Source organism: Ornithorhynchus anatinus, chromosome 9 (genome assembly GCF_004115215.2).
Source record: "Ornithorhynchus anatinus isolate Pmale09 chromosome 9, mOrnAna1.pri.v4, whole genome shotgun sequence".
Classification (NCBI taxonomy): Eukaryota; Metazoa; Chordata; class Mammalia; order Monotremata; family Ornithorhynchidae; genus Ornithorhynchus; species Ornithorhynchus anatinus.
Window position 1 is genome coordinate 60126697 of NC_041736.1, and position 21866 is coordinate 60148562.

General features: G+C 66.5%; 1 protein-coding gene across 3 annotated transcripts in view; it reads right to left on the reverse strand.

Moving 5' to 3' along the window:
* The window catches only part of TTC7A (tetratricopeptide repeat domain 7A), a 32743-nt gene that overhangs the window by 4595 nt on the left and 6282 nt on the right, over positions 1-21866 (reverse strand). Inside the window, exons 2-15 of one of the 3 annotated variants that reach the window (XM_029072148.1) lie at positions 21550-21713; positions 20460-20628; positions 16576-16706; positions 15583-15707; positions 11503-11581; positions 9757-9914; positions 9132-9195; positions 7184-7321; positions 5738-5821; positions 4481-4585; positions 2612-2729; positions 1471-1528; positions 1045-1117; positions 529-593 (exon numbers count right to left, since the gene is read on the reverse strand). In XM_029072148.1, coding sequence (XP_028927981.1) covers positions 529-593; positions 1045-1117; positions 1471-1528; positions 2612-2729; positions 4481-4585; positions 5738-5821; positions 7184-7321; positions 9132-9195; positions 9757-9914; positions 11503-11581; positions 15583-15707; positions 16576-16706; positions 20460-20628; positions 21550-21713 — 1531 coding nt within the window. Of the gene's footprint in view, positions 1-528; positions 690-1044; positions 1118-1470; positions 1529-2611; positions 2730-4480; positions 4586-5737; positions 5822-7183; positions 7322-9131; positions 9196-9756; positions 9915-11502; positions 11582-15582; positions 15708-16575; positions 16707-19201; positions 19260-20459; positions 20629-21549; positions 21714-21866 lie in introns of those variants that run through there. The other 2 variants (XM_029072147.1, XM_029072149.2) reach the window with 2 other exon arrangements.

A 21866-nucleotide genomic window follows, 5' to 3' on the forward strand; every position in this document is an offset into this window, starting at 1 on the left:
CCCGGTCCCGACCCCAGACCCAATCGGGGTGAACGGCTGAAGTCCCGGCCTCCCTCTTCCTTTGCCAGAGACCAGTCCGGACCCACCCTCCGGATCACTTCCGCCGTTCGAGCACGCGCAGTTGGGCCGGGGGGGCGAGGGGCAGGGCGCGTGCCCCTTGCCTGCTGGGTCTTGACAGTAGAAGCAGCTCGGCCTAGTGAAAAGAGCCTGGGCCCGGGAGTCAGGGGGCCTGGGTTCTAATCCCGGCTCTGCCACCTGCCTGCTGAGTGACCTCGGGCAAGTCGCTCCACTTCTCTGGCCCTCGGTTCCCTCAGCTGTAAAATGGGGTTCAATACCTGTTCTCCCTCCAACTTAGACGGCGAGCACCACGTGGGGCAGGAACTGTGTCCAGTGGGATCACCTTGTACCTACCCCAATACTCAGAACGGTGCTTGACGTATGAAGCGCTTAATAAATACCATCAAGAACTGGAGGAAAAAAAAGATCACCACGAATGGGGAAGGCCCGAGCCCGGAGAGAGTGGCGCACCTGAAATTCTCAGGGTACTCGCCGATGGCCATGTCGATGATGTCCAAGGCGTGCTGGTAGTGCTTCTGGGCCGAAAACAGGAGGGCGAGGAGGTGGAGGGAGTTGGCGTCATCTCTGCAGACTTTGAGGGCCTGCTGCAGGCACTCCGTGGCTTCGGGAATCTGCGGCACCGGGTCCCCGGCTCAGCCCCGCCCCGCCTCCCTGCCCTCCCCGGTCCTCGGTCGGGTCAGAAAGGGAACCGCCCCGGCCACGCGGGCGGTCGGTCCATCCCCGCCGGGCCGGCCTCCCCCGGAGGAGCCGTCGGCTGACTGGGTTGACCGGGGATCCCCCACCTGGGTGACCTGGGCGGGGCCGGGGGACCTGAGGCCTGTGGGGTCCACAACGGCGTCGGGGAGGAAGGGGAGGCGGGGGAGGAAGACCCCAGCAGGCTTCGGGACCGAGGGACAGACGGGGGAGCAGAGAGAGCCCAGGGCGGACGGCGGGAGCTGGTGTCGGGGCGGCGGGGGAGACGCCCACCTGTCTGACGAGAGCCAGCTGCAGAGACATGTAGAGGATGACTTGGTGGTCCTCGGGGGCCAACTGCCGGGCTCTGCGGGGGACGAGACGGCGCGTCACGCAGGGAGGACGCGGCAGCGCGCCTGCCCTCTCCCCCGCTGGGGGCAGGCCCTGGGGGGTCTGCAGCAGCTTCAATCCTGTCCGGGGGTCTTCTCGGCCCCGCTGGGGGAACGAACCGAGGGCAGGCCGGGCCAAGAGCGGAGGAGGAGATTGGGAAGAGGGTGGAGAGCGGGGGGTAGGGCCGGAAGGAGCAGGACTGGGGCAGGATGGGGCCGGGGAGGGCCAGGGTAGTGGTGGGGAGCGGGCGGGGCAGGCCGGGGCAAGGGGTGGAGCTGGCCAGGCCGGGGCAGGTTTCCCGCTCTCGGGGGAAGAGGACGTCTCTCTCACCTCTCCAGCGTCTCGAGGGCTTTCTTGTGCAGTTGGTCCTGCGTCCCCTTGAGCGTGGCTGAGGGGCAGGAACGAGCAGAGGCAGATGTGACCTTGGGACTCCTGGAGTGCAGCCATGTCGGGCCACCCCCGGCCCCGCACGGAGCCCCCGGGCCGTCTGGACGTCCTGCCCGGCTCCGAGCCAGGGGGCCTGTTAAAATCTCCCCCCGCCTCCCGGCCCCGGGACCCGCTTCGGCCCCCGGTGACCGGCTGAGGGCTTGGCCGGGAGGGTGGGACGCAGGGAAAAGGCGTCAGTCCATCCCGCCCCGGTGTCCTGAGGGAGCGGGCCGAGCTACGGGAGACATCGGGCAGAGCTGGGGTTGAGCAGTCCGATGCCCCTCCTGCGGTGGGCGCCAGGGCCAGGAGACGCCCGGCTGCCCGCCCGGCCGGCTCCCAGGAGGTCAACGGGCGAATGGTCTGTCTCTGCCCATTCCCCCCCGCCACCCTGACCTCCCCCCTACCCCGCTGACCCACAAAAGCCAGGGGCAGGAGTTCAGACTGGGTACATTTAATAGGGTAGGGGGTGGGAAGGGGGCTCCCTGGGCCTCTGTTTTCTCACCTGTGCAATGGAGGAGAATCCTGCTCACCTCCCTTTTAGACAGTGAGCAATATCATAATAACTGTGCTATTTGTTGAGCGCTTACTATGGGCCGACACCGTACTAAGCGCTGAGGCAGATACGAGCAAATAAGCCAATCGGGTTGGACCCGGTCCCAGTCCCACATGGGGCTCACAGTCTATTCCCCGTTTTAAGGAAGAGGTAACTGAGGCCCAGAGAAGTGTAGTAATAATCAATAATTGTGGTATTTGTTAAGCGCTTACTACGTGCCAGGCACTGGACTAAGCGCCGGGGTGGATACAAGCTAATCGGGTTGGGCGCGGTCCCTGTGCCACATGGGGCTCCCAGTCTCAACCCCCCTTTAGCAGATGAGGTCACTGAGGCCCAGAGAAGTGAAGTGACTCGCCCAAGGTCACTCAGCAGACAAACGGCCTTCTGACTCCCAGCCCCACGCTCCGTCCACTAGGCCACGATGCTTCTGTGCCCACCCGCCGCCGACAGCCCTCGCTGTCTAACTCCGGGCCGGGCCGGGCCGGGACTCACCGTCGGTGGCCTGCAGGCTGTAGGTGAGGCCCAGGGCCAGGTAGCCCTTGGCGAGGAACTCCCCGGCGGCATCGCCCATGTCCACCACCGTCTGGGCAAAGCGCTCGGCCTCCTCCAGCTGCCCGGCATCCGAGGTGGGGCGAGGGCCGGGGGCGACGGGGAGGAAGGGGGACGGGAGAGGGAGGAAGGGGAGGGGAGAGACAAGAGTGACCACGGCGAGCCCCGGCTCTGAGTCCAGAAGGGGTGAGGTTGGCTTCAGGGCGGGTAGAAGGGATGAGAAATGCCAGCGAGGGCGGGGGCCCGGTCGGCCTGTAGCCCCCGGCTGGGGAGTGGACGCTGGCTTGCCGGCCGTCCCGGATTCTCGCCCAGGGGCCCGGCGCGGACCATCCAACACCCCCGACCCTCGTCCCAGTGATCCGATATAAGACCACCCAACACCCGACTCTCCCTTTTAACCATCCCCGACGCTCCCCGCAGTGAGCCGGCCCGGGCCGTCTGGCACGGGGCCGGGGAGGGCGGGTAAGCAGCCGTCGGCCTCGGCAGAGTAGCGGACGGACGTGCCCGTGCCCCGGCCGGGGGCCCGGCCAGCTGGAGTGGGGGCGGGGGGGAGCCTCTGCTCCCGCTCGCTCACCGCGCCCCTTCTCCCCCTCCCGGACCTCCGAACGACAGTCCCGAACCCGGCTCCGGGGACGTGCTCGGGTCTCCCTCCCCCCGGGGCTCGGCTGGGTTTGCTGTCACCCGATCCTTTCGTCTCCTAACTCGGCCGATCTCAATCTGGAGTGATTCGCTCCTGAATTTCTTAGCGGGCCATCTCGGTGCACGTAATCGCTGTGATTACGACATCTGAGGAAACGGCTCCCCCAACGCAGGAAAACCTAAACCTAGGGCTTCCGGGAAGCCGACCGGAGTTTGCAGAACTGGCAGGAGGGCAGAGGGCGGAGGGCACGTTGGGGGGGGCCGAGGACAGGGATGGCCCGGTCCTCCCCGCCCCGACAGCTTGACGCCGACCCCCGGCGGGCTCGGAGTCCTCCCCTGGGCCTCCTCCCTCAGGGAAAAGCGTTCTGTCCGAGGAAGGGGAGGTGTCTCTGGTCCCCCGGCCCCTCCCCGCAGGGCTCAGGTGCAGAGAGTGGCCAAGGGAGGGGAAACTGAGGCAGGGCCCGCCGCTCTGGCCTCTTGGCAGTCCGGCCTCCCCCCTCCGGAGAAACGGAGCCAGGAGGGCGGCCCCTCACTCGGAAAACCCGCCCCCGACAGAGCACGAGGCCTTGGGGTAACAGGCCCTGCCCGCCTCTGTCCAGTGCCCGGGCCACTGCATGCGAGGAGTCCTGCAGCCCTCTGGCAAGCGCTCAGTACAGTGTCCTACTCTCAGCAGGCGGCCGGGAATAATGACGACTGTGCTATTTGTTAAGCGCTTATTATGTGCCAGGCACCGTACTAAACGCCGGGGTTGACACATGCAAAAAGAGTTGGACCCAGTCCCCGTCCCATGAGGGCTCACAGTCTCAAGCCCTATTTTATAGATGAGGTCACTGAGACCCAGAGAGGTGAAGCAAATGGCCCAAGGTCACCCAGCAGGCAAGTGGCCGAATGGGATTAGAACCCGTAACCTTCTGACTCCCGGCCCCGTCCGGTAACCATCGGGTCCCGCCCGCCCCATTTAATGACCGCTGCCCCCACCCAGCGCAAGAGACGGCATCGCTGGTGCCAGTCGACCCCTCCACCGGCGGGATTTATTAAGCGCTTGGGAGAGGACACCCGTACGTCTCCTCCGGCCTCCCCCGGCCCGCCCGCCCGCCCGTCCTCCCCCCGGAGCCCCCCGCCGCCGCCCCCCGCCCCAAGCCGTGCCCGGCCGCGGGTGTCCCGCCGGCTCACCCAGTGCAGCGGCTCGATGCAGACCTTGGCCGCCAGGAGGGGAACCGTGGGGTCTTCGGGGCGCAGCTTGGCGCACTCCCGCAGGATGGACACGGCGTAGGCGCACTGCGAGGAAGCGGCGGGGAGGGCGCGGGGATGGGGCGGGGGCGCCGGGAGCGGCGACCTCCGGGCAGACGGGGGTCCCGGGCCCGCCCCCATCACCGGCCCCAGGGGCCCACCCGCCCCTCCCGCTCTAGGGGCCGCCCGCGCCCGGTGCCGACGCCGGCTGCCAACGCCGGGGCCGGAGCGGCTTCGACCGCTCCCGGGTGAAGAAGGGAGCGGGTCCGGAACCCAGAACCCCAACTCCAACCGGTCCCGCAGCCGCCGACCCTCCCTCTCTGGGGACCCCGCCGCACCCTCCTCCCTCAACCCCCGACCTACACGGGGAAGGGGCCAGAGGCGAATCAACCCACGCTATTTACTGAGCGCCGGCTGGGCGCAGAGCACTGGACTAAGCGCTCGGGAGCAGACGCTAGAAGGGAGCTGGCAGCCACGTTCCCCGCCCACAGCGAGGTCGGGTGAGGAGGGCAGGGCAGGAGGAGGAGGAGCGTTCGGGCGGGAAGAGAAAGAGGAATGGGGACTGGGGACTGGGGAGGGGCAGGTCCTCCCACCACCTCCTCCCCACCTCCCCCAGCCCCCAGGAACCCCATAAACCCCCCCACCCACACCGCACCGGGGCCCCGGGGGCTGCAGGGGGGCTGCGGGGCTCCAGCTTCGGCCTGCGCCCAGCCCAGCGGGCCGGGCCAAGGGAGACGGGGCCGGGAAGAAGAGGAAGGAGGAAGGTGGGGTGTGTGGGAGGAAGGGGAGGGGGAGGGGTGGGAGGAAGGGGAGGAGGGAGGAGGGAATCCCGTCAGCACCAGCCAAGGCCCAAGGCCCGGTGGGGAGCGGGGCCGGGCGACCAGCCGCTAGCCCCCCAGGACGGGCAGATCACTCAACTTCCTGACTTGAAGAAGGAGCGCGAGCTCCTCGTGGGCGGGGGATGTGTCTGGTGTTATTCTGTCCTCTCCCCAGCGCGCCGAGTACAGTACTTCACGTACAGTAAGCGCTCAATAAATACGATCCAACGAATAGGGGGCTGCGCGGGACCCTTGGAAACGTACAGTACGATGCAACTAAACGACCACAGGACTTAGTTAACTCCTGGGTTGGGTTCTACCCCGACCTCTCCCCGCGCCCCCAGAGAGCTGAATGGAGGGAGAGGAGAGGCTGGCGTCTCACCTTGCCACAGGCCACCATGGAGAGGGCCAGCTGGTACCAGAGGTGAAACTCCTCACACGCAAACTTCATGGCTCGCTCCAGGCACTGCGGAAGGGGCCGCGGTCAGGGCCGGGCCCGAGGCCGCTCGGACGCCGTCGGCCGGCCGGTTCCCCTCCCGCCCGCCCCCCGGTCGATGACGGGTTTGACTCTCCGGCCCCTGCGGTCCGACCCCTCCGCCCAAGTCACGCCGGAAGGGCCCACGAGGGCAGCCTGGAGGGTTTAGCTCAAACTCCGGGAAGAATCTCCGACCGACCGAAAGAGGGAGCGGGAAAAGGGCTTCGGGCCTGAAGGGGGCCGGCCACCCGGGGAGACCACGAGAGCTCCGGGGCCGCTTTCGGCACGGTCCTGTCCGGGAATCACGGGAAGAGGGGGTTCGATGACCCCTGACGGTTCTCCGATTCTTGGGCAAGGCACCGGCCCGCCGGCTCTAGCCTCGCTCCCTGCCGCTCTTCGTCTTTGGCCCATCTTGGAGCGAGGGGTGAAGGGGTAGCCGGGGTTGGGGTCTTTCACGGGGCCCGTGCCAGCCGACCTGGCCCGGTCCCGACATCGCGCTGGGGGTCGGGGGGGTCTCGCTGGGACGCTTCCTCCTGCCCTTCCCCGCCGACCCCTTCGCCCGGGGGGGGTGGGGAACGGAGCGGGGAGGGCCCGCGGCTTCTGGGACGGGCACGGGGTGGGGAGCCAGACCACGGTACCTCCGACAGCAAGCCATCTTGCCCCCCTGCGGGGCAATGACGGGACCACGGTATCTCCAACCTGCCCCTCTGCAGGGCAATGACCAGACCACGGTATCTCCGACCGCGGGCCATCCTGCCCCCTGCCGGCCAGTGGCGAGACTGCGGGACCACCGGCCGCGGGACCTACCGCCCCCTGCCGGCCAGTGGTGACAACACCACTTTAGCCCGCAGGACCTACCGCCCCCTGCCGGCCAGTAGTGAGAACACCACTTTAGCCCGCAGGACCTACTGCCCCCTGCCGGCCAGCGGCGAGACTGCGGTACCTCCGGCCGCGGGACCTACCGCCCCCTGCCGGCCAGTAGTGAAAACACCACTTGAAACCGCAGGATCTACTGCCCCCTGCCGGCCAGCGGCCAGATCACGGTATTTCAGGCCGCTGGGCCTACCGCCCCCTGCCGGCCGGTGGCGAGATCACGGTAATAATAACGTTGGTATTCGTTAAGCGCTTACTATGTGCAGAGCGCCGTTCTAAGCGCTGGGGGAGATACGGGGTCATCAGGTTGTCCCCCGTGAGGCTCACGGTTAATCCCCATTTTACAGATGAGGTCACCGCGGCCCAGAGAAGCGAAGTGCCTTGCCCGCAGTCACCCGGCTGACAAGGGGCAGAGCCGGCATTCGAACCCGTGACCGCCGACTCCCAAGCCCGGTCTCTTTCCGCCGAGCCACGCGGTACCTCTGACAGCATGACGTACTGCCCTCTCCGGCCCAGCGTGATGCTCAGGAGGTCGTAGACGGCCGAGGCGTCCCGCAGGCTCACAGCACGGTCCTCCTTCTGGTCCGGCGCTCGGCTCAACACCGCGTCTCGGTTGGCCTGGGGAAGGGGTGGGGGGTCCGGGGTCAGGGGCGGCAAGCGGCACAGTGGGTCACCGTGCGTTTCTTTGGTTTTTTTGACTGGTACTCGTGAGGCGCCTCCTTTGCGCCAAGCACCGTTCTAGGCGCTGGGATGGATACAAACGAATCGGGTTAGACCCACTCCAGGTCCCTCGCGGGGCTCACGGTCGCGACCCCCATTTTACAGGCGAGAAAACCGAGGCCCAGAGAAGCAAAGCGACTTGCCCCCGGTCCCACAGCAGACACGCGGTGGAGTCGGGATCAGAACCCAAGTCTTTCCGACTCCCAGGCCCGGGCTCGACCTCCTAGTCCGCACTGCAGCTCGGGAACCCTCTGGACCTCAAGCTCGGCGTGGGAAGAGAGGTCTTGGGACGGGGATAACCCCTGGGGGGGGGGGGGGGGGCGGCGGTGCCCAGGTCCGGGCCGGTGAGGAGAGGTGACGGGTCTGCCCGGGGGGCAGAGGAGAGAGTCGGGGGCCCCGGAAGGTCCACCCATCCGAGACCAAGAGGGCGGGTGTCCAGGAGCCACCAGCACACGGTCCCGCCGAGGGTCCCGGCGTCCCCGGGCTGGGCGGACCGGGGGCTAGGCCAGGGTGGCGGGAGGGACGAGAAGTGCCTCCCGACAAGCCGCGGGGGGGAGGTGGCCTCTGCCGGGAAGGACAATCACGCGGGAGGAGGAGGGATCCCGATCTTCCGAGGGAACCGTCGAGCTGGGACTCGGCTTCTTCCCCGGCCCGCGGCCCCCCTCTCCGAGGTGACTGGCCTCCCGCAGGGGGGAGAAACCTGCCGCAAGGGAAACCCCGTCCGCCCCACGGGGGTGGCCGGGGTGGGGGGGGAAACGGGCCCCGATGCCAGGCTGCTGGGCATTTGGTCAGAGGAAACCGGGCCATCCTCCTTCATGGCTCGATTCCCGGTATCTGAACTCCCAGAGATGCCCCCCTCCCGCCCCCTCCCCAAATGGGGCCGGTCTGGCTTTGCCCACCCCCCACAGAGATACCGGACCTCTTCGGCAGGGCACCAGTCTCTCCGGAAAGGAGGCCGCGTGGGCCGGCGGAAAGAGCCCGGGGCAGGGGGTTTGGGAGTCCCGGGTTCTAATCCCAGCCCCGCTCCAGCCCGCGGGGTGACCTCAGGCAAGTCGGTTAACCTGGCCGGGCCCCCGTTCCGCCCTCACGGGCCCGGTGGGCCGAAACGAGGTCACGGACGTGAGGCTGGAGGTGTTCTCGGCCTCGGCGCTCTGGAGGGGGCGGCTGCCTTGCCGCGTCCGCCGCCGCTTGCCCCTCCGCTCCCGGTGACGGCCCCGGTTCGGGCCGTTCCCCCGGTCGGTCCCGGGGGAGGCCCGAGGTCTGTCGGTCGCACTTACTGAGCGCTTACAGCGCGCAGAGCACCGTACTGAGCGATCGGGAGAGGACGACCGAACAACGGACGCGTTCCCTGCCCACGACGGGCTCGAAGCCTAGCGGTCTGTCAGTCCCGGATCGCCAATTCTCGCCTCCCCGTCCCCCCGCGATTCCCGCTTCCCACGGAGGTGGGATTTGCGGCTGGGAGGGGAGTCCTCTGCGCCGCCCTCCCCTCCTCCTCCCCCACCCCGCCCCCGCCCCCCACGGTGACCTTCCCAAGTCCGGCGGCGGGCGGCTCGGGGTGGGCGCCGACAGGTCGCGGGAGACGGGCAGGACCCTCCCGGCTCGCCAGCCCGCGGCCTCGGCCCCGGGACCACCGCGTTCGCCGTCCCCTCCCGTGGCACCCATCCTGCCCGCCCGGGGGGGGGCCGGGGGCCCGAGCCCGCCCACTCACCATGGACTCGCTGATGAGGAGAAGCAGCAGGGCCTCTTCGATGTTGTCCTGGGGGCAGTAGAGGCTGGGCGGGGGCGGGAGACGGGGGCGGGGGGGGGGTCGGAAACTCGGCCCGGGTCCGGGCCTGCCTTCCTCCGCCCGGACGCGACGTCCCCCGCCCCCGCCGGGGGTAACGGGACACCCTCCTGCATGATTCATCCACCACCCGACACTGTCGCCCCTACTCCCCGGCCCCGCGCCCTCCCCCATCCGGCCCCGAACACACGGCTCCTCCGGGAACACGCTGCTTCCCTCCCCCGCCCCGACCCTGGCGAGGTCTTCTGGCGACCGCCCCCCCACCCCCAAGCCTCATCAATGATCTAATGCGTCCTTACGCCTCCCGTGAGAGGCGGGGGGGGGGGGGGGCGGTGGACGGACCTCCCTGATTGACAGGGGGAAACTGAGGCCCAGGGAGGCAAGGGTGACGTGCCCACGGTCACCCGACGGGCCGGGTGCAGGGGAGAACAAGACTCCCAGTGCAGGGCTCCGACCGCTGGTCAGCGAGGCCTCTCCCGGGAGGGGGCAGCGAGGGAAGAGGAAGGAGGGGAGGAGGAAGAAGAGGAGGAAGAGGAGGAGGAGAGCTTACTTGTCTCCGGTGTAGAGGTGGGGCTTGCGGAGCGCTTGGGTGACGAAGCCAGTCTCCTCTTTGGTGACGAAGTCGGGCAGCGGGAGCGACAGGGGGCTCCAGTAGCAGTCCTCGCTCAGGGAGTGCAGGAGGACGCCCGCCAACTGCTTGGCCGCCGTCTGCCCAACGGCACCCCGCGAGATTCGGCGGGACGGGCCGGAGACGGGCCGCGGCGCCCCCCTCGCCGCCTCCCCCCCCCCCCCCCCGGCCCCCCGCGGCCCCGGGCGGCGGGTCGGGGCTCCCGGGGGGCGGAGGGCGGCTTCTGGGGAGTGACCGCTGTCCGCTAATGACCGCTAACTAGCGGTTCACGGGGAATCACCGAGTGCTCTCTAATTAATATTAAACGCGTCAATCAGGGAAGGAGCCAGGCCTAGCGGATAGAGCCCGGGCCTGGGAGGCAGAAGGACCTGGGTTCTAAGCCCGGCTCTGCCGCTCGTCTGCCGGGTGACCTTGGGCAAGTCGCTTCACTTCTCCGAGCCTCGGTGAGACTCCTCTGTAAAAGAGGGGTTGAGGCGGGGAGCCCCACGTGGGACGGGGACCGTACCCAACCTGATCTGCCTGTATCCGCCCCAGAGCTTAGCGCAGTGCCCGACACACAGTAGGCGCTAAACAAATACCATAAAAAAAAAACCCCCATTTCTTTTAACGTCTATCTCCCCCTCTAGACTGTCAACTCGTGGGCGGAGAACCTGTCTACCCGGCTCGGTCGTACGGTCCTCTCCCACGCGCTCAGCGGAGTGCTCCGCACACAGAAAGCGCTCGATGAACGGCACTGACTGCCCCGACCCGAACTGCACCCGGCCGATCCCGCTCCGGAGGGAAGCCCTGTGGCCCGGGGCCCCTCAGGGAGCTCCCCGGCGGACGAGCCCTCGACGGGTCGGGTCGTCCAGTCCATCCCCCTGCCTCCGGGCGGGGCGGCCCGCCAGCCCGCCCTCGCGGACACGGAGAGAGGCTCCACGGCCGCCGAGAGCAGCGGTGCCCGGGTCGCCCGCCCAGCCCTCCCCTCCCCGGGCCCAAAGTTCACCCTGCGGTCTCCCCGGACCCTCTCTTGCCGCAGTGGGGGTCACGTACGTGCCCTCGGCGCCGCCCCCCACCTCAGCCCAGGCTCTCTGACTCTCCCGGGCCGGGGCCGGCGGGTCCGGCTATCTCGTCCCTCTCGCCCACATCCTGTCTCTGGCCCGGAACGGCCCTCCCTCCTCTAATCTGACAATGACTCTCCCCCTGCCTTCGATTAAGCCCCCTTTCCTCTTCTCCCACTCCCTGCTGCGTCGCCCTGACTCGACCCTTTAATAACGATGATAATGATGATGGTACGGTTAAGCACTTACTATGTGCCAAGCACTGTCATCCCCCCTCCCAGCCCCAGGGCTGGGACACATCTCTGTCATTTACTGATCTTTCTCTTGATGTCTGTCTCCCCCACTCTAGGGGAACGTGTCTGTTTAGCGTAGTATTGAATTCCCCCGAGCGTTTAGTACGGTGCTCTGCGCACAGTGAGGGCTCAATAAATACGAATGAATGAATGAATGAATGAACGAATGGTGGCTGGGTCTACTGTCTCTCCCCGTCCCCAGCGACACCAGGGAGGGAAGGCAGGGGATGGGGACAGGGTCCCGCATGATCCTGCACCCCTTCTCCCCCGACACCTCGGGCGCGCTCCCGCCCACACCGCCCCCGGCCCCTCTCCGCCAGGAGGGACCCCCTCACCATTTTGAAGTTCTGGGTGGCTTTGGTTTCCACGGTCCGCAGGACTTCTCTCAGCTCCCTCAGGCCCTTCACGATGTTCCTAGCGGGAGGCAGGAAGCGGGAGGTCGTCGTCGCGTGAGGCCGGGCCGGCCCACCGAGTTCCCGGGATGAAGCCGGGCGGCGGGCCTGGAGGAGTCGGGGTCGTTCCCCTCCCTCGGCTCCCCCGAACACCGCCAGTCGGTCGGCCGGTCACTCCTATCGAGCGCTTACTGCGTGCAGAGCACCGTAATAAGCGCTCGGGAGAGGACAACGGAACAATAGACAGGCGCATTCCCCGCCCACAAAGAGCTCACCGTCCGGAGGGAGAGACGGACGGTAACAGAAATAAATTATAGAGGTGGACATAAGTGCCGTGGGGCTCGGGGGGAGGGAGACGAATAATAATGTCGGTATTTGTTAAGCGCTTACTATGTGCCGAGCACCGTTCTAAGCGCTGGGGTAGACACAGGGGAATCAGGATGTCCCACGTGGGGCTCACGGTCTTCATCCCCATTTTACAGATGAGGTAACTGAGGCCCAGAGAAGTTAAGCGACTCGCCCGCGGTCACACGGCTGACAAGTGACGGAGCTGGGATCTGAACTCATGACCTCTGACTTCAAAGCCCGTGCTTTAAGGCTTGGGGGGGTCGGGGGACGGCGGGTGGGGGACGGACAGACCCCGGATCGGGGGAACCCCAGGTGGGACCGAGGCTCTGTCCAACCCGATTTACAACCTGATTACCTGGTATCTACCCCCAGCACTTGGCAGAGTGCCTGCCCCATAGTAAGTGCTTAACAGATACCACAGTTATTATCATTATTGGTCTCAAAAACCAAAACAGACTCCATAAACACTCCATAAACCTCTGGGCCGCGGGAACGCCCACCCGCCCTCCCGTTCCCAGAGAATGGGGTGGGGGGAACCCCCTGGAGGCAGGTAGGGCCCCGTCAGCCACAGGCGTCCAGCGGGGCTTCCTCGTTTCCTTTCGACAGAACAGACCGCCTCCGCCACCAGCTCCTGGGTGCCGGTTCCCCAGAGCGCTCAGTACAGTGCCGCGCACTCAGCAGGCGTTCAATCAGCAGCCCCTTGATGGATGGACTGAGGAGCGGGCACCTCACTTACGAGACCTGGGAGCGAGCTGGTGATTGGACCGTAGTGTACTCTCTCGAGTGCCTAGCACTGTGCTCTGCACGCGGTAAGCGCTCAGTAAGTACCACCGACTGATTGACTGCGGCAGGCCGGATCGAGAGGGATCCGTGGAGTGGGGAATCCTTTCCCGATCGATGGCATTTACCGAGTGCTCACTGTGTGCGGAGAACCCGGACGGCAGCGTGGCCCGGTGGAAAGAGCCCGGGCCTGGGAGTCGGAGGACCTGGGTTCTAATCCCGGCCCTGCCACCTGCCCGCCGTGTGACCCCGGGGAAAATCACTTCACTTCTCCGGGCCTCGGTGACCTCGGCTGTAAAGCTTGATTCTATTTATCGTGATTAGGTTGTCTTGCTTTTGTCCGTCTCCCCCGATCAGACCCGTGAGCCCATCGATGGGCAGGGACCGTCTCGTATCTGTTGCCGAACTGTTCATTCCATGGGCTTAGTACAGCGCTCTGCGCATAGTAAGCACTCAATAAATACTACTGAACGACTGAATGAATAAAACGGGGACCAAGGCCGTGAGCCCCAAGTGGAACGGGCACAGTGTCCGACCCAATCTGCTTGTATCCACCCCAACCCTCAGCCCGGTGCCTGGCACACAGTAAGTGCGATGACCACGGTTATTACTCTCACTAATCTACCTGCGAGGCCGCTTGAGGCCACGTGTGCCCCTTCAAATCGGCACCGTGGCCTTCCCCGGGCGAGAGGGCAGGAGGGCCGGTCTCCCGGGGCCCGCGGGGCGGCTCAGACGGGTCAGTCCGGAGGGTCCGCGCTCCGCTGCACCCCCCGCCCTCGGGGGCGGCCAGCGGGCCACGCTGGGCCCGGCGGGCAAAGGGCGCGGGGAAAGCAGAAGCGACGGGCCTCCGACCCAAAGGCCGCAGATACGGGAAGCGGCAACGACACCCGCTCCACCCGAGGCTGCTCGCCGCGGCCGCCGAGGAGCCCGGCCCCGGCCCTGCCCCCCCGCCGGTCTCCCCGCCTGAGGGGGAGGAGAAGGGGAGGCAGGCCTCGCTCGGGCCGACCGCCGGGCCGTCCCGCTCCAAGGCCGGGCCCTCTCCTCGGGGCCGCTGACGGGACCAGAGAGGGGAGAGAAAGCCTTTCCCCTTCGGCAGCTGCCGCGGGACAGGAGGCTTTTTTGAACTCCCCCGGGGCCTAACGGACCGGACTGTTATAACGGGCCACGGGCAGATGTAGCCGAGAAATACGATAATAACGATGGGATCTGTCGAGCGCTTACGCTGTGCCGAGCACTATTCTAAGCGCTGGGGTGGATACAAGGTCATCAGGTTGTCCCGCCTGGGGTGGAGAGTCTTCATCCCCATTTGACGGAGGAGGGAACTGAGGCCCAGAGAAGTGAAGAGACTGGCCCGAAGTCACACGGCTGACAGGTGGTGGAGGCGGGATTAGAACCCATGAACTCGGACTCCCAAGCCCGGGCTCCTTCCACTGAGCCACGCTGCCATTCGGGGTGCATACGCCGCCTCCAACTGTTAGACCCCCCCCCCGACGGAGCCTTCCCCGCCTGCGGCCTCGGGTCTTCCGCACGGCCTCCCCGGCAGGCAGATCCCAGTTGGTGGAAACTGAGGAGGCCCGGAGAGGTTAAGCAAGCTGCCTGTGGTCACACAGCGTGTCGGCTCCAGGGCCGACCCCACAAGCCCAGAAGCGGCGTAGCTAGTAGATTGAGGATGGGCCCGGGAGTCAGAGGACCTGGGTTCTAATCCCGGCTCTTTGACCTGTCTGCTGTATGGCCTTGTTCCCTCAACTGTAAAATGGAGATTAATAATAATAATAATAATAATAATGATAATGATGATAATGTTGGTATTTGTTAAGCACTTACTATGTGCAGAGCCCTGTTCTAAGCGCTTGGGGAGATAGAGGGTCATCAGGTTGTCCCACGTGAGGCTCACGGTCGTCATCCCCATTTGACAGACGAGGTCACTGAGGCCCAGAGAAGTGAAGTGACTTGTTCACAGTCACACGGCTGACAGGTGGCAGATCCGGGATTCGAACCCACGATCTCTGACCCCCAAGCCCGGGCTCTTTCCACTGAGCCGCGCTGCTTCTCTAAGACTGTGAGCCCCACATGAGACATGGACTGTGTCCAACTTGATTAATCTGTACCTACCCCAGCACTTAATACTGTACCTGCTACGTAATAAGCGCTTAACAAATAACATAAAAAAAAAAAAGGTTCTAAGCTCTGAGCTCCCGCGCCTGAGGCCCAGAGCTCCCAGCCGATCGCCCTGGAAAAACCATTCCTGCGTTTTTCCCCAAAACAGCCAATCCCAAAACGGGAGCGTGGCCTACTGGAGCGCGGGCTCGGGAGCCAGACCTGTGTGACCTTGGGTAAGTGTGACCTTGGGTAAGTCGCCTCGCTTCTCTGCACCTCGGTCTCCTCGGCTGTAAAACGGAGCGAAAGTGCTCGTCCCCCCTTGGATCGTGAGGCCCAGGTGTCCAGTGCGATCATCTTTTGTCTAACCCAGGGCTCGGGGCAGTGCTCGCCCCGTTGGGGACGGGGAACGCGTCCTGTCCGTTGCCCTGCTGTCCTCTCCCAAGCGCTCAGTCCAGCGCTCCGCACACCCCGAGCGCTCAGGCGATACGGCTGAATGAATGGACGGCAAGTGCTTAACGAACAGCCTCACCCCTCGTCTGCCGTGTGAGCCGGGGCCTCGCTTTACCTCCCCGGGCCTCGGCTCCCTCGTCCGTACAACGGGGACCGAGGCCGGGAGCCCCACGTGGGACGGGGACGTGTCCGACCCGATCCTCCCGGATCCATCCCGGCGCTCGACACGGTGGCCGGCACGGGGCGGGCGCTTAACGCACACCGTGAATCTTAGCGTTGCTATTATTACCTTGTGCCCGGCGGGTTGGCGGCGCTGCCCCAACCCCCCGGCGGCCGCACACTCACCCCTTCTTCAGGTTGGCCACGTAGGCGCTCTGCAGCGCGGCTTCCAGGAAGAAGGTGAGCTCAAAGTCCGGAGCGGCGCCACCGCTGCTGCCCTTCACGTGCCTGGCGTTGGTGCCGTTTGCCGCCTGGGGCCGGAGGGGGGACAGAAGCCGAGTGACCGCCGGGGTCGGTCTGGCCCCCGGCGCCGTCCGAGAGGGAGGAGGTCGGCCGCTCCCGGCTCCCAAACCCTTTTCTTAAAAAATAGTGAGCGCCGGGCTCCGTACTAAGCGCTGGGATGAGTACAGGCTAACCGCCCGTCCCGGACGGGGCTCGCGGTCTTCACCCCGGTTTTAAGGACGAGGGAAGTGAGGCGTGGATAAAGGAGGTGACTCGCCCAAGGTCACGCAGCGGACAAGTGGCGGAGCGGGGATTAGAACCCGGGCCACGCTGCTTCTCTGGACTCGCACCAGACTAGCCCCTCTAGACTGTCAGCTCGTTTGGGGCGGGGGACGTGACCGCTAAATCCGTTGAACAGCGCTCTGCACACAGTGAGCGCTCAAAACATACCAGTAATTGATTGATGCTGAGCAGGGGTACCGACTACGAGCTCTGTTCTACTGCCCTCTCCCAAGCACTCAGTACAGTGCTTCGCACGTAGCAAGCGCTCAATAAATACCACTGACGGATCGACGGACTGTAAGCGGGGAACCCGACTCCCAATTCGGATTTTCTGTCCTCTCCCAAGGGCTCGGCCCAGTCCTCTGCGCTTCCTAAGTGCTCGATAAATACCATCGATCGACCGACTGATTGACTGAGCTCGCCGTGCCGAGCGCCGGGGCGGAGGAGAGGGTGAGCAGACCCGCTCCCTGCCCTCCGGGAGCCCGCAATCCCACGGCAAGTGGGGAGAGAGCGGCGGACGTGCCGTCGGGGTGGCCGAATCTCAGGGCGTCTCTCCCGCCCCGGGGCCGGTGGGTCCCGTGACCGCCCACCCCACGGACCCCGAGTGCCCGCCACCTTCTCCAGCTCCTGCAGGTAGACGTGGGCGATCCAGGACGCCCTCTCGAAGCAGGCCGTCACCTCCTCCTGCCGCTCCGTGAGCCGCGTGTGGGAGGCGATGGAGTTGGGTGAGCGCTCCAGGGACAGGCCTGCAAGGACGGCAGCCGGTCGGACCCCCGGCCTCTCCCCACGCTCCCCCTCCCCACCCCCGGGGTGACCGTCGGGCTCCCCACTCTCCGATCCGATCCGGGCTTTTCCTTCTAGCGGCCCTCCCTGGCTGGCGCGGACCCCACACCGTCACCACCACCAGGGCGGCAACGAGAACGATAATAACAGTGATGATGATAATAATAATAATAATAATGATAATAGGACTCGCGGTACGTGTTAAGCACTCACTCTGTGGCAGGCACTGTACTAAGTGGTGAGCTAGATACGAGCTCATCAGGTTGGACACCGTCCAAGCCCCTCACGGGGCTCACCGTCTTAATCCCCGCCATTTTACAAATGAGGTAACCGAGGCCCGGAGAAGTGAAGCGACTTGCCCAATGTTACGCGGCAGATAATTAGATAATTATCCTATTATTGAGTGGCAGAGCCAGGATTAGAAACCAGGTCCCTCTGACTCCCAGGCCCGTGCCCTATCCATTAGGCAACAGTGCCGTCCCAGAACAGACAAGCGGCGGTGCGGGGATTAGAACTCGGGTCCTGTGACTCTCAGGCCCGGGCTCTACCCTTTAGAGGACGCTGCTTCTCAGCGTAACTGACTGCAGTGTGGCAAGCCCGGCGCTTGAGAGAGAGAAGCAGTAACAAACCCACAATTACTATCACTATTATTATCATCATTAGTATTATTACAGTCGCCGGGGCTGGGTCAAGCGCTCTCGCGTCACTCGTCTCCTTTTAACCGCCCCACGATCCTGGGAGACAGAGCGGGGGCGGGCATCATTATGCCCATTCTACAGAGGAGGAGGCCCAGAGAGGTCCGGCGACTTTTTCAAGGTCACCCAGCGGGCCGGGGTCTCCCTCCCCCGGGGCCCCCCGACCCTCGTCTTCGGAGGAGACGCCCCACCCTCGGGCGGCGGGAGGCCGAGCCGGGCGACGGGTCAGGTCCGGCTGCGGGCCGAGATTGGGGGCGGCCAGTACCGGGGGTGGGGAAGGCTCCCCTTGCCCCGGGGAGTCGCCTCTAGACGCTGAGCTCGCAGTGGGCGGGGACCGCGGCTACAACCCTCTTCTAGCGTCCTCCTCCGAGGGCTTAGCGCAGCGCCCTGCACACGCTAAGCGCTCGGTAAATGGGACCGATCGACTGATTACAGGGCTGTACAGCTGGGGGGGCAAATGGTGGGAGGAGAGGGAGGGTTTGGTCAGTCCCACCTAGGTTCACGTTCTCCAGGCCAAGGGCCAGTCCCGGGGCGGTAGGCAAGGGAGCGGCCCAGAGGCGGCCCTGCAGGTGGCTGAGGACGACCAGGGCGACCCCGTGGAAGCCAGAGGGGTGGAGGCTCGGGGCCCAGGAGGCCCCGGGCCCAGAGAGCCCTCTCTCCCTCCCCCTTTCCCGCCCTCGGGCGGAGAGCCGGTTCCCCCGGCCAGCCAGCGGACTGAGGCCATCCGGCTCCCCCGGGGTCCCAGCTGGGGTCCCCTGGGGCGAGCAGCCGCAGGCCCCGAGCAGAATTCAACCCCAACCGTGTGCTGGAGCTGGCGGGTCGGTCGGGTACGGGTGAGGGGGAGAGGGTGGGATGGGGAGGGGGTGGGATGCCATAGTCGCGGCTCAATCTACAGATCCGGCCTCGTCGCTCGGGCACCAAATGCAGGTGGCAGGGCCTGCCGACCGAGTCACGGCCGGACGGAGGAAGCCGGGGGCGGACGAGGAGGCCCTAGGCCGAGGGGACGACGGGCCCGGGGGAGGGGGAGAGGCCCGTGGGGAGGAGACACGGTCGGTCTCTCTCTCTCTCCCACAGGAAGCGAGGCCCTCTCGGGAGACCCCGGGGCCCCTGTCCCGTCCCCCCGGGCCCTCGGCCCCCGGACGCTCCAGGGAACCACAGGTCTCTCCGGCCGAGTGCGGAAGACTGCCCGCTCCAGCCCCTACACCCCAACGTCGGGCAGCCCCCGGGGGACCGGCGAGGCATCGGTGGGCCCCGACGGGAGTCGGGGGGCCGGCGGGGGCGTCTCTCAGACTGCCCGGTCACGGGGGCAGGAGTCATGCTGAGCCAAGGGAGGAGACCCTGAGGGCAAGGAGGAGAGAGAGGAGGAGGAGGAGGAGGAAGAGGAGGGGCACAAGGGGAATGAGGAACGGGGAGAGGGAGGAGGGATTCCCTTCCCAGCTGCCACATCTCCCCCCTGCCCAATCCTCCTCCTCTTCCTCCAGGAGGTCTTCCCCAGTTGGATCCCCCCGGGCTCCCTGGCGTTCCCGGGAAGAGCTACATCCTTATCCCCTCCCGGCTCCTGTTCGGTTGGGACCCCGGCTAGGGCGCGAGCTCCCCTTCCCTCGCCCTCCACCAAAGAGCAGGCGGGGTCTTGCCAGCGCGAGCCCCGGCCCGGGACCCCCGGGAGGGAGGGGACCCCGGCGCTGGGGGGGAGGGAGGTGGCGCGACCCCCCGCCCCTCCAAAGCCAGACCACCATGCTCGGGACAAGGCGCTGGTTACCTACCCATCGAGGACCTGTGGCCAGCGGAGTTGTCGGCCCCCTAGCAAGCTGGAGGATAAAGCTGAAAGGGACAGAAAGCAGGGTAGAGAAAGCAGATAAATGGGGCACCGTCCAGAAAAGAACTGACAGCGGCCGAGGAGGAGGAGGAGGAGGAGGAGGAGGACGGGAGGGAGGAGGAAGAGGAGGAAGAGGGACAGGTGCCAGACCCCTGGGAAACCGAGTTGCTCTGGGAAGCCTCAGGGGCCGGGGTGCCAAGATTCGGGGGTTCTCCCATCCCCGCCACCCCCCCTCCGTCCACTGCCCCCAGGCCTCCTTCCCCTCCCTCAGCCCGGCGTGACGGCAGAGGGGCCACGGGCTCGGCGTGCCTTGCCGGGGGTTCTGCGGGCCTCGGCGGTCCCGGGCGGGCCGGGCTCACTCCCTCCTCGAGCCCAGCCCGCCTCAGACCGGCGGCGGGCCTGGGGCGTCCGTTCGGGGGGGAAATCAGTGAGAACGGCTTGGCGTGGCAGCTGGCGGGGTGGGGGGAGAATGGAAGAAACTGCAGGGCGGGGGGGCACTCCCGCTCTGATCGGAGGACAGGCAGATGGAGGGGGTACGGGGGTGAGGGAGGGAGGGAGGGGGAGGCTCAGATAAGACGCGGCCTCCTCGACCCCCCCGACCCTCCCCTCCGCCTCCCCCAGGGCCCTTTCCCCAGCCTAGCTCGAAGGAGCAGGAGACGAAGAAAATCGAGGCGGGGGCGCCTTCCCACGGCCGGAAAAGCGTTATTCACGCAGCTGCAGATATCTGCAGGGCCCAGAGGGGTCGGGACAGATCCACGGACAAGCGGTCCACCCCAGCTCGCCGGGGAAGGTCGGGGGCGGAGACGGGAAAGGCCGGAGGTTTCGGAGGGTCCGGGCCGGGGCGCCGGGGGAGAGTCGGGGGCGTCGGTGGCCCGTCTCCGACCCCGAGGGCGGGGGGGTCCCCGAAGGCCACCGGCCCCCCACCCCCGGGGAACCCCCGCCGGAGCCGGAGCCCCGGGCCGAGCGAGGAATGGCCCCGGGGCGTCGGCACCAGCCGCCGACTCACGGGGCGCCCGACGTCCCGCCCCCCCGCCGCCGCCCCGGGCTCCCGCAGGGCCGGCCTCGACCGCCGCCCGTCGCTCCGCCCGCCCCCGGCCGCCGCCCCGCGCTCCCGGGCTCCCGCGGCGCCGGCCCCGCCCGACGGTCCGGGCCCCGCCGCCGCCCCGGGGACCCGGGGCCGTGCGGGCCCCCTCCCGGGCCGCTACCTTTGATGACGAAGGCTTCCGCCACCAGGCGCAGCTGGTACAGGGGCTTGTTCTCCACGGTCATGGCGTCGATGCCCGCGCGGGCGTACATGCTGACCGCCTCCCGGTAGGAGCCCTCGGCGAAGTGCAGCTTCCCCAGGATCAGCATGGCCTCGCGCGTGTACTTGGGCTGGGCGGAGGGACGGAGGGATGGACGGACGGAAACGAGGGACCCCGGCCGCGCCCGCCTCCCGGACGGACCCCCTCCTCCCCCTCGCCGGCCCCCGGCCCGCCCGACCCCACCGCCTCCCTCTAGAGCCCGCCCTCCACGCTGGAACCGCCTTGTGGGCCGGGGACGTGTCTACCGACCGTATTCAACGGTCCCAAGCGCTCAGTACGGTGCTCTGCACGCGGGAGGCGCTCAGGAGATAACACCGATTAACCGTGGGCAGGGACCGGGTCTACCAACTCTGTTGAACGGTCCTCTCCCCGGAGCCGACCCGACTCGCTCGCATCCACCCCAGCGTTCGGTACGGTGCCTGGCACGTAGTGAGCGCTTAACGGTAACCGCTGGTATATATTATCTTTCGGTCATAAAATACTTACACTCACACCCGCCTCCCCCTCTAGACCGTCAGCTCGTGACGGACAGGGACCGTTGTATTGACAGGAGTGAGAACGCTGATATTTAAGCGCTCACTACGCGCCGAGCACTCTAAGCGTTGGGGGAGATACGAGGTCATCAGGTCGGAGACGGTCCCCGTCCCACGTGGGGCTCCCGGTCTTCATCCCCATTTGACAGAGGAGGACACTGAGGCCCAGAGAAGTGAAGTGACTTGCCCAAGATCCCACAGCAGACGCGGGGCTGGGGAGCCGGGATTCACATCTCCCGGTCCCAGGCCCGGGCTCTATCCTCCAGGCCGGGAACACGGTCAGTCAACGGTATTTACCGAGCGCTTCCGATGTCCAGACCGCTGTACTAAGCGCTCGGGAGAGATAACCGACCCGCTCCCGGCCCACGGGGAGCTTGAGGACCGCCGCCTAGACGCCCCGGCCTAGGCGCCGACCGCCGGGCCCGGGGGGGGGGGGTGCCGGCCGGGCGGGCACTCACCGGCAGCCGTCCCCTGGTGAGGATCCCCGTCAGGTACTTCTTGGCTTCGCCCAATTTCGACTCGCTCTTCTCCAGGAGGGGGACGGCGTCTTTGATTTGGGCGATGTTCTCTTTCAGGCTCTGCTCCAGGAGGGCCTCCGCCAGCAGCAGCTTCCCAAAGTCATCTGCAAGACGGAGCGGGCGTCCAAACGGGTTACGCGCGGGGCGGCGTGCACGTGGGTGCACGCGGGGGGCCCCGAAGGCCGAGCGAGAGACCCCTCCCGTCACAGACGCGTGTCGGAGGCCTCCCAGTCATAATAGTAATAACGTCGGTATGT